The sequence below is a fragment of the Phytophthora infestans genome, genomic scaffold, assembly GCF_000142945.1.
Source record: "Phytophthora infestans T30-4 supercont1.35 genomic scaffold, whole genome shotgun sequence".
NCBI lineage: Eukaryota > Oomycota > Peronosporomycetes > Peronosporales > Peronosporaceae > Phytophthora > Phytophthora infestans.
In genome coordinates, this window is record NW_003303724.1 from 1429767 (window position 1) to 1441293 (window position 11527).

The following is an 11527-nucleotide window of genomic DNA, read 5'->3' on the forward strand; positions in this document are numbered from 1 at the left end:
AGTAAGAATAGTCCGGTTGATCATGTCCCGTTCTGAACCCCCAGCGACTGGCAAAGAGTCTTGTGTATTCTCCCACCTCAGCTGCTGCCACATGAGTCTCCTGTAGTATGAGGATGTCGGTGTTTCCATGTTCATCTGCGTTCCCAAAAGCCTTGAACCAGTTCACACGTTCCACTTCGTTTGCCCCCAATCCATTTACATGTTGTGTTGTCAGCCCAAATGTCTGTTCCAGCTGGTGTAGTTTAGACTCAACTATTCGCTCACTTCTGACGGCCTCTTTACGGGCCTTCAGTTGCCTTTGTGTTCGTTGTTTCTTGTCTTCTGCAAATTGTTGTTCCGGCGCGGCAAATCTGTCTGTTGCGAGCACCGGTATCATATTGCGTAGATCTCCCTGTTTTGGTCCTCCTGTCACGGGTCTAATGTTGATGTCAGTTATCATATCGTGCTGCGAGCTTTCCAAGTTCGTTGAAGATCGAGTGCGCTCCTCTCTCGATTCTTGGATCTTGGATGGCCTCGCATTTGGCAGATTTGGTTCTAGTTCGAACCGTGTCCTCGACTCAGTCTGGTCCCCCTGAGTCGAGAAATCCGGCACTGAAGTGCCGTTAATTGCGATAGGTGGGGTGAGAGTCGCCAAGAGAACGATCTCGACGCTCCTCCCACGTGTGTCCTGTTGGAGCCAAGGAGGCTGCGCTCCAGTCCTGGAATTCTACAACTCCATGACATAGTTGGCGGACGAATGGAAATTCTTCGTACCATGTTGACCGGGCACCGAGGGGAGCCCGACCATTGGTGTATCTGCCCAGTCGCACACCACGTGTGGCAGGATGTGTAGTATGTGCCATGCTTCGGTACTGATGTGTGTTGGTTGCGCCCTGCAATATCTGCTGGGGATACGTTATGCAAGTTGTCCCCATTTGTCAGGATCATTCGCTGCTTGTCTCCTTTGGGACTGTTTGGTGGCCTGGTTTGTGCACTCTGCATGCCATTTGGTGCAGAACTCTCGAGTCGAATCATCAATACTATCATCGTTTGCCAATCTATTGAGAGCTGCAACTTGTTCAACGTACGTTTCCATAACTCCCCACTGCAGAAGGTGGTCTTGTGACCACCTGGTTTTCGCTTCGTACTCGGGAAAGGATATGAAGGCGAAGAAATGCCGGAGCGCTTCAAGGTGAGCGAGAAGCCATTCTTGAATGTCGGCGGAGGTGACCTTCCTTCGTTTCATCTTTGGCAAGGACAGTTCCTCCTTGAAAAGATCACGCCATTTGATGAATGCTTCTTGGTTGGACAAGGCGATTAAATCTTCTAGAGGACCATCCACCTCCTCCTTCGCTACCGAATTTGATTGTCGGAGAATACGAAAGTAGGTGTTGGCAATGATGTCCCCGGAGGCAGCCTTGGCGTATCGCTGTGGAAGACTGCTACCCTGATGGCCCCCGCTTTGGTCCTCTTGGGACGAAGCTGCATATGTGTCCATGCCGTAGGCTTCGTGAATGTGTTGTTCCTCTATATGTAGAACATCCTTCAAGTCAGAAGGTAACGGGTCGGCATTAAGGATCGCCAGTCCCTGTCTTGCATGGACGAAATCTAGACGTGCCCGCATTTCCAATCGTTTAATGAGCAACTTATTCACCTCGGTGACGTCGGCAAGATGGTTAATCGTGGTCAAGTCCACTGAGCGTTCCGTGTCCGTTAGGGAGTTGATGTCTTCCTTCCACCTATAGGAGTCAGGTAGATCCTTCGCGAAGGACTCGTCACCTTCTGCTCTCCACTTCAGGAAGAGCTCACCGTTACTGACACCGTATAAATGACTTTGATCGTGGCGAAGTACCAAGAAAAATGGCAGCACATGGAGCGACCAGCAGGCATAGAGATAATCCCTAGCAGTCCTGTCGGGAAGCGGCTCGACATGACCAGTCTCGTGATCGGTGTTATCGGCAAGTCGGTGGGTTTTGTAGGAATAACGTTGGACATGAGCGTCTAAAGAGGCATTCGTGTCAAACACTACTATCGGCTCCCGACTGGGACATAGCCCGGAGTTCATGCGGTCCCGCCCAGAAACTAGCGGGTACTTTGACCCCTGTCGACCGCGTCCGTGCTTGGTTGTAGTGCCCGTAAAGGGCTGCTGTCGCCGCCTCAGTGGACGTGTAAGCCGGATGATCCGGGTAGAGTTTAGCGTACTCCGCGATCGGGTCCACTAACCCCAGCGCAACATCTTTCCGAATATTGGACATCATTAAGGCATAGAAGGAATCATTAAGTGAGGTAGCCTCGCGCACTACTGCTTTGGTAGTCTTGAGCTTTGCTGCAGGATGGTTCACTGTAGAAGCGTACAGAGCCAGGAAGGCGCACTGCCCATTCGCCTCCACTTCAACCATTGTACCGTCAAAGCTGGCCAACCATTGACCGACTTGGATAGGAAGGTCTGAATCCCCAGCGTCCGTGCCAGTCCGAGTCGGGCCCATGGTCATTTTTTCCTGAGAATCCGGGGTTGCTGGGACCACCTCCTCAGTCAGGGATGCAGGTGCAGCGGCCTTAATTCGAGGTGGAGCAGGATACTCTGCAGTGGTAGCCCTTACTTCGAAGGTCTTTTATTTTGGATGTAAGTCGCCATGTTTGCCTGCATGCCTTTTATGGCGCCGGCTTGGAGCCCCACCTTACCAAGTTGTTGCTTCGCTTTTCTTGCCACTCGGACCACAGCAGTCGCTGATTGGGCTTCCAGTGCCTTCGAGGGCTTGATGTCCTCCTCAGTGCCTGCGTTTTCTTCTGCTGGTGTCGTGCGGTGTTCAGCTGTTCCGTCCTCATCGTCCGTCACCTGAGTCATGGCAACATCGTCGACACTCCCAGTCCGCTGTACAATAGTCTGTGCTTGCTCCTCTTCCTCGAAGCCGGGCACCCTATCGTCTTTTGTTTCTTCGTCCTCCTCCTGTGGGTACGCATATGGAGCCTCCTCCTGCTCCGGTGTAAGTGGACACGATTGGTCCAGGCCATCCTCGTCAACTTGCATGGCATTCACACCCTCGTCCGCCTCACTGTCCGAGTCTGCGAGTACACTGAACATACCCATAGCTTCATGTTGTTGAAATTGTTCGAAACGATTATCGGTGTTTTGTGGGGCCATTCTTGCTTCACCGGTCCGCCGTGTTACGTTACCCTCGTGCCCGATTTCATGGGTAGCATTCATTGGTGTTGCCCCGTCGGGTGAACTGTCCTGCATCACTTTCGTAACTTTCCGTGTTTTCTTTTGTTTTAGTATGAAGGCTCCCTCGTCCTCTCCGGGTACAGGCTCCGATGCATGAGTCGATTCCACTCTAGGTGTAGCAGGGGGTGCCCGGTCCCCTGTTACTCCTAAACGCTGAGCGATTGCTTGGTGATCGGTCTCAATATGCTGGAGAGGGGTTGATGGCGTTTTTGGTGGTTGATGTGATGTCAGCATCATGACGAGATCATCAATAGTTTTAACCGCAAACTCAATCTTGGTGGCCGCCGGTACTTGGACAACTGGCTCAGTAAATTTCCTGGTAGTTTTGCTTTGGACAGCTTCGACATTTTCCGGTTTGGTGCGGCACCTACTTGCCCCATGCCACGGATTGAGGCACTTCGTGCATGGACGCCGTAAGTGCTGCTGGAAGTGGTGAATTGTCAATTCTACCGTGTCTAACAAGATCCTGGATATTCCTTTTAGCTCTGTTGGGCAGTGGCGCTGTGCAAACCGGATTGTAACATACCTGTTGTCATATATCTCGGTGCGTGTCTTTCGGGCATATTCCGCATCCAGTATTTGTGCGCCTGAGAAGCTGGCGAAGACCCGTGAAAGAGTGGCTAAACCCAATGAGATACCTCCATACACCCGGACAACGTACTGCAATTCCAATTGGGCATTGGTGTATACTCCTACTCCTTACTCTTCTGGGAGGCGTTCCGTGTCTCTTAGTGTGATCACCGCTGCTTTCAATTTTAACGTCTTGTTCTGCCAACGCGCTGACGCTCGTTTTGAATACAAAACTGCGTGAAGCGTTTGATTGCCGTCAAAACTGAGGCGCTTGACATCCTGTTGAAATACTCTCATCATTGCGTGTCCGGTATGGTCGTCTGTGTTAGCGTTGAAAATTTCTTTGAGAAAGGTCACATGTGGGGTGTGCACGGACAATCTCACGGATGCCGGTGCAATAGCGGTGAGGGTTACATTAAAGTAAGTCTCGTGCATGTCTTCGACCATGGCCTGATGTTCACTAGCCAGGATCTCCTTGATGAAATTCGGTGGGTGCTGCAAGTCCAAATCGCCACTCAAATATTTAATGAAAATAGCATGCTCCCTTTGCGTCCAAGCCCTGATGGCGTCGTCTCTACGGGCAGTCGCAGGGGATTCTGCTTCCGCGCGCATCTTCTCCTCGTCTTCTGTCCAAGTGTGCTTGGCACACTTGGTCCAGTCATTCATGATAGTGGTCATCAGTTGTTTGATTTGGACAGGGTTCCAGACTCCGCGTAGCATGTGTGATTTGCGGGCCGCGTCTTCAGTGATCCTCGCCTCAGAAGGTGGGTTTGCCTTTACTTTGTCGCTCCACAAGACAACCTTCGGTGGTGGATCCACCGCCTCTGTAGCTGGTCCAGGTAGGGGTGAGGAGCTATGTAGCTGGTCCAGGTAGGGGTGAGGAGCTATGTAGCTGGTCCAGGTAGGGGTGAGGAGCTATATTCTGAATCCGTTTCAAGTTTTTCCCCCAAAGGTCGCCCCGTCAGCTGTCCGATTGGTTCCTCCTCGTTTGCATGTTGGGCATCCTTTAAGCTCGGATCCGTCGTCGTCTAGCCATGTTGGTCTGTCTTCTACCTCTGGGGATCCGGGGATAGCTGACCTGTGTCCGGAGGGCCGGGGCCTTGCGCCCCTGTACCTGGTCTCGCCATTCCGGTTGCGATTCCTTAGTTCCTTCGCCTTCTTCTTCCTGTTGGCCTGGGGTTGCTAGCGCTAAGCCGCCCACTCCTGAGCGACTCTTCCTTCCCAAGGTATTTTTACGAGTAAGCTGAAACAAGTACAAAACCCTCAAGAAGGCTACGATGCATGTTGCTAGGACCGTCGCGATATCGTTAGTCTCTCCTTAAAGTGAATGGAAATACAGCGTGAAAAGTACTGGACGAAGCTTCTTCTATCGGTTAGCTGGGGCGTAGTAAGGTATGTTATCCGAATCGAAGAAGCTGAATAGCGAAGTAGTAATAGTACACTCGCGATAGCTGGCAATCATGTTGACATACTGGCTCATAAAAAAAAAGTGGTCGAAAGGGAACAACACAGAGTTGCTCAACAGGTTTAGCTCGTTATATTTCGTTTGGAAGAACCTATGTGTCGAAATGGATTCACTTTTGCGATCAAGTACATGTACAACTACATGTAGTATGAGCGAGGCTACTGTAACGAGGAGTTGATACAAACCACCTGTGTTAATGCGACTGTTGATCGACGTAATGAGCTTTATGGGCTTCTACTGGCTACGGCCAAGTGCCAAAGGAAGGGATTAAAAGAGTATTACAGCCTCAGCATCGATCACTGCATGTACTTCTCTCCACAACAAGCAGCTTGCTTTTCCTAAAGAGATACGTCGAGCGCTCGAGATGTATGGGAGTCTGGTGGCGACTGAGCCTTTAAGAAGATACCAGCGGCGTCGATCGCTGCTGCGCTGAAAGATGTTAGCGCGCGTTTTTTTTTTTTGCGACTTACGTCGAGTAATTTTCTTGCCACGATGTTTCCAGCGTAGTTTCGAGCATAATTCAGGCGCCACACGTAAAACTTCATGTACATGCTAAATGACCACTGCTGGACTAGAGCCTTTAGAAAACGTTTCTATCGGGTCATGATCAAGTTTTCACTGTTCACTCAAATATGTCTTGAGTGTTTTACCCTAAGCGTGCCTGTCGTAATCAGTCCGCGATTATTCCGAGTATCACTTAGTAAAGCTTCTTCCTTGATACGCTACAGTATCCTCCGTCACTTGACGATGTAAACGTGACCACAACCGGCAACTTGTTACGTTGCTGACACTCCACATCCAGCGATATCAATGAATGACCGTACAGGCATCCCCATGGAAAGCATATCGTACATGGTCATCGCAAAGGTAGCCTCACCCGGAACACAACTCTCTTTGAAAAAGAGCAATAGCTTCTCGTTTCTTCCTTGGCATTTGGACCATATTCCCCGCGCTGTTTAGGATAAAACTGAAAGCATTTCAGCAGGACGCGGATATTCTTTGGCCCCTGACTATATCCATTTTAATCGCTTTCGTGAGCCTTTTGTTTTTTTTTGTATTGAAATCACCCATCCAATATGATTCGTTGTTATTGTGTATTAGAATTGATTGATTGATTGGGTCTTGTTTACAGTTATTGACGAGATACAGCACTTTTCATTTTCCCGTATGAAGCGTCCGTCAACAGACACACGATCCAATAAATCGGAGAGAAAGAAGCCCAGACTGGGAGCGTGTCGGACTCGGTACAAGACATTCCGGGACACAAATTTCCCATCAAACCTCCGCTCTTTACCGCATGTGTTGAATGAAATCGAGAACTTTCTACTGCCACCAGAGGAGGCCATGGTGGAAGCCGCTTCGACTAACCAACTCGATTGGCTAAAATCTTTAGTCGATCGATATGATTCCCACGTATTGGACGCAGTATTACTCGCTGCTAGACTCGAGGATATCGGGAGCTTGGAGCTATTGACGCCACACATGTTTGACTCGAACGAGCTGAAGGGCGGGGCGTGGGACGTATGCAGAATAGCAATTCATACTGCCGCAAAAAGCAGAAGTTGCGATGTTGTGCGTTTCTTATTATCTCTGGTGGACAGTGCTGATGAATGTCGTCAAATGGCACGGACTGTCGTTGGGATTGCTGCAGCGAGAGGTTACTTGGATATTCTTTTAATCGCAGCTGACACTGCTGACACTGCCGACACTGCGGATGTTGAACTGTCGATAAACAGCATAGGTTTTGCACTGTCCCTCGCCATTTGTGGTAAACAGTCCGAGGCAGCGATTTTTCTCGTGTCTCGATATTATCGTATATTGGATCTTAGTGAAGGACTGGAGAAAGCCTTGATTTACGGGATGGGGCAAGTTGCGGACTGTATTTATGGCGTTATCACGAAGCAAGACAACGAGACCCCATTTGAGGATTTCTTCGTGAATCTTGCAGGCGACGGGTATGCTAATGCGATTGAATTTCTATATCGCCGAGGGCATAAGGAGACCAAGCTGCTCGGTTACGCCTTGGATAATGCAGTATGTGCAGATCAAATGGAAGTGCTGAGAATGATACTTAACACAGAACGTGTAACACAGGACAGGATCGGTGAAACTCTCTTGATAGCTGCTCGGCATGGAAAATTCAGTCCAGTCGAATTTTTGGTCCAGAACAGCAGAATCTCGGATCGACAAACAAAAAAAGCCTTCGAGAATGCGAGTAAGCTAGCTATCTCCAATTATTTGTTCGATAAGCTGGACGACCCTGCTGAATCCGTAGAGACAGCGTTCAGAAATGCAGCTGGGAATGGCCATTATACTCTCATGGGCACTAGCGAGCGTGTCGCCATCTTGAAATTCTTGCTTTCTACAGGACTGGTTCCACGTACTGTGGTTAATGACTCTTTTATTACAGTCACTGAGAACTGTTTGGGCGCCGACTTTGTATTGGCGTTATCAAAGGTGGCAGACATATCTCCCGAGATCGCGCTAGAAGCGTTCCAGAAAGCTGTCTGTGTGGGAAGGGCCGAAGTCGTGAAGGTGTTACTGTTTACATACAGCTACCCGCTATCTGTCAAAGAAAAAGCTTTGGAAAGCGCAGCTCGGACTGGCCGACATGGAATCGTCGAGGAGATATGTGCGTCAGCAGAATGGTCTCTAAACGTGCTAGATAAAGCCATATCAGTGGCCACAAACAGCGATGTGCTGGCTGTCTTGCGTGCTAAGAAGATAGCAAATTTCAACTAAAGTTTACAAAACGCATTTGTGAGTAGGGTGGGCGGTACATCTTGAGATTTTTGTGCTTGTACAGTAGTTTTTAGGTAGAATGACACATAATCCCCGAAGTGAGACACAGGACAAAATGAGGCTATTGTGAGCTCCGAACCAATTGAAGCCGGCTCAAAATCATGGTTCAAACGTCCTTTACAACCGTCTGCTTTGAGCAAAATCTTATTTCGTACTTAGAAATGTCTTTAGTGAAGTCAAGTTATTTGTAATGCTTAAATTCACGCTCTTTTCTCAATTAAAGGTACATAATGTAGCTCACCAATGCAACACTTTAAAAGAAAAAGAGAAACTCAAGTAATCTGAATCTGGATCTTGATGGTAAGAAAATAGAGAGGCTTTCACTCTAATTTTTTGCTGTGCTTGTTATGATATGGTGGCCATGGTGAAACTCCTGAACTGCCACTACTGTGTTTCGCGAGATGTAGCCTTCCACATAAGCATCGTCGGATATTTAATTATCAAGCAAAGCGTGTCGAGGAAGTGGATTAATTGAATAGTGCTAATAATTATGAAGCAGTAACGCGGTTGATTGGGATATGAGAGCGAATTCAACAACGACTGAAGATATGCATGTACAAGCACAATGGCGCAGGCACTGTCTCAAAATTGGTATCGTCGTCAGTCTGTGATACAAATTTGATTTAGTTTTACTTACAGAAAGGTCCCCTGTTACCGGAAATCGAGCCTCTGAACGTCTAAAAAATCGAAATACTTCTGACAGGAACCGGCGTACACTTACCAAATAGAGTACTCAAACCTATTTTATTGTTATGAAAACCGTCTTAAATAGCATACCCTAAGGTCAGCCGAATGTGAAGCTAATTGTTCATTAACAGCCTCTGCAAATGCTATATTTTTTGCCTTCGAAGAATGTAAGCCGTATACAATCACATGTAGGAAAGCGACCAGTGAGGTTGGATCTGATCACCAACCACGGTGGTGATGATGGTGGTGGCGGCGTGGCAAGTAGTCACAGTAGTCGTCACGGGGTGTATCTTCACATATGAGTGGGGCCGGAACCTCATACACTACTGAAGGGGGAGCCGAAACTTCGTACACAACAGGTGGAGGTGCAGAAATCTCGTACACGACCGGTGGAGGGGGTGCAGCATACACCACTGGGAGCGGCGGGGTTGGAGCAGAAACAAAGTACACAGGTGGAGGTGGACGGTATTCCCTTTTCCTTTCACGCGGAGATCCTGGCCATGGAAACATCGTACTGGTTTGTTTTGCTGGACCTTTGAGCCTTGTGCTTGGATGAAGTAAATTGTGCTGTGAGATTATAGCAACTAGTACAATCAGTACTAGGTAGGAAGATAGTTTTGCACACTGCTTGCTAGGGACATGTCTGTGCTGCAAATATCAAGTGTGGGTTAACTTCTGAAAAATCATATAATACTAGGTGGAGCCCAGTAGTCGAACTACATCTTTCTGAAACGTTTTATTACTCGAATTTGCGAGTTTATTAGAGAATCTTAAGCGGTAGGTGTCAAAGGCTGTTTTAACCTAAAATTAGTGCGCTGAAAGAGTGTCATTGCTCCCAGTGGGGGGGGGGGTCAGAAAATATAGCAGATCCCAAATGTCGCTCGCACAAATCCTGTAGCCAATTAATGGGGGTAGGTCGCACTAAATCGCTCGCATTTTGCAGAAACTGTTTTGGAGTCTCTGCAAATTGCGATATCACATAATCAAATGACGATGTCCAGCCAAATATAAATGGACAGCAGATCGCGGGTCGCGCCGAAATAGTTGTAATTACATCAAAACAACAGACATTGCAATGGTCCGAGGAAGGGGGTGGACCACGCCTGAGACACTGTACATGCTTGGGCTTGTAGAAAGCGTAATTTAGGAGGCGGCCGCGCTGACCGGGATTTTTCTTGGAAAACTCGGTTAGAAGAAAGCAGGATTTACTGCCATCGGCGACGTTCGAGCAGGTATCAAATTTGTGTGATTATCTTTTAGATATTTCAATTGCAAATATCCTCACAAATGCACTTGTTCGCCATCGCATTTCTGCACGCAAATGCCTATTGATTTGTGCTTTGCGTCATTTTCTGAAGGCCCCCAGAAGCAATATGTTTGGTTTTCCGCAAACGACATGATTCGTTCAAAATAAAATCCTTACATTTTGGTTGAGTAAAATGTGGGTTTTATTGGCAGCGGCAGCAATAGGGTTAAGGGTGCTCCCTTAACCCTATTGTTGCCTAATGACGTCAGAGCCCTGACGTCATTCGTAAATTGCCTCCTGTTAATTCACACTGACTCTGCACGGTTCAGTTAACCGGCTAAACGTTCCAGGATGGACCGGTCCCAAACCGGTTAATCTGGTGGATGGCCAGGAGCACTGAAGTTTAGAGGACAGATTTAATTGACTTTAATCTACTCACTTCGGCATTTACCGTCAACAACAACAACAGGTTAACCCCGCAACCTCAACTCCACCGGAACGCTCCAGGCAGGAACGCTCCAGAAACGGAACGCTCCACTCAAGAACGCTCAAGACCATGACGACTACCAAGCGTGCCGAAGTCCTCCTCGGGAATGGGAACTACTTCCATTGGGAGTACAATATGCGCATGACGCTAACCAGAAAGGGCTTGCTTGCGCATATTCAAGTCGTCAAGCCTGAGAACGAGATCACAGAGGCGTAGCTCGTCAACGATGCCAAGGCGCTTGGCATCATCGCCCAGGGTGTGGAACTCCAGCACCAGACCAAGATCCGGTGGGCGACGCGTTCCATGGAAGCATGGGAAACGCTCCGCGAGTTCTACAATCGCACCACGCTCCATAACCGCGTGACGATGACGCGTCGACTGCACGAGCTCAAGATAGAGAGCAGATCGTCTATGGCCAAGCATCTGGATGCGTTCGATGAGCTGATCGTCGGTTCGCAGACGCTGGGAGAGCCCTTGGACGAGGCACGTCAGCTGGTGGTACTGCTGAGCAGCCTCTTCGCCGAATACGAGCTCATATCGTCTATCCTGGAGAACGCCAAGGGTGTGACGCTCATCGAGGCCAAGGAGAAGCTGTTGAAGGAGTATGAGCGACTCGAGAAGAAGGAAACCACGGAGAAGGCGTTCCAAGTGAATGGGAACGCAGGCAAGTTCCGAAACGGCCGAGGGAACGGTCGGAAGTGAACCGCTCCGAAGCGGAACGTTGGTTTCAAGGGCAAGTGCTTCAACTGTGACCTCGTGGGCCACATGAAGCGGGACTGTCCTGCTACGAAGAAGGGTAGCCAAGACGATGCAGTGTTTGCAGTTGGTGGGGAACGCTCGGCCGGGTGGCTGATTGATAGCGGTGCGACGTCGCACATGACCCCTCACCGGAACGACCTGTTTGAGTACAAGTCGTTGGACACTAGCACGGAGGTGACGATTGCAGACGGCAAGAAGCTGCACGTCGCAGGAACTGGAACGGTCAAGTTGACTGGTTTGGACGGTAGACGCATCCGTATGGTGGACGCGCTCCACATCCCCGGGCTCGATAGACGCTTATTGTCAGTC

At 49.0% G+C, this 11527-nt stretch overlaps 1 protein-coding gene across 1 annotated transcript; it reads right to left on the reverse strand.

The window, feature by feature from the left end:
* Positions 1-408: 408 nt before the first annotated feature.
* PITG_15344 (uncharacterized protein) lies at positions 409-4492 on the reverse strand (the record flags this gene model as incomplete). Its single annotated transcript, XM_002898733.1, has 7 exons — positions 409-416; positions 754-872; positions 1068-1718; positions 2182-2560; positions 2662-3211; positions 3574-3625; positions 3906-4492. 7 exons carry the CDS (start codon positions 4490-4492, stop codon positions 409-411), a joined length of 2346 nt encoding a protein of 781 aa, XP_002898779.1.
* Between the last annotated feature and the right edge of the window lie 7035 nt (positions 4493-11527).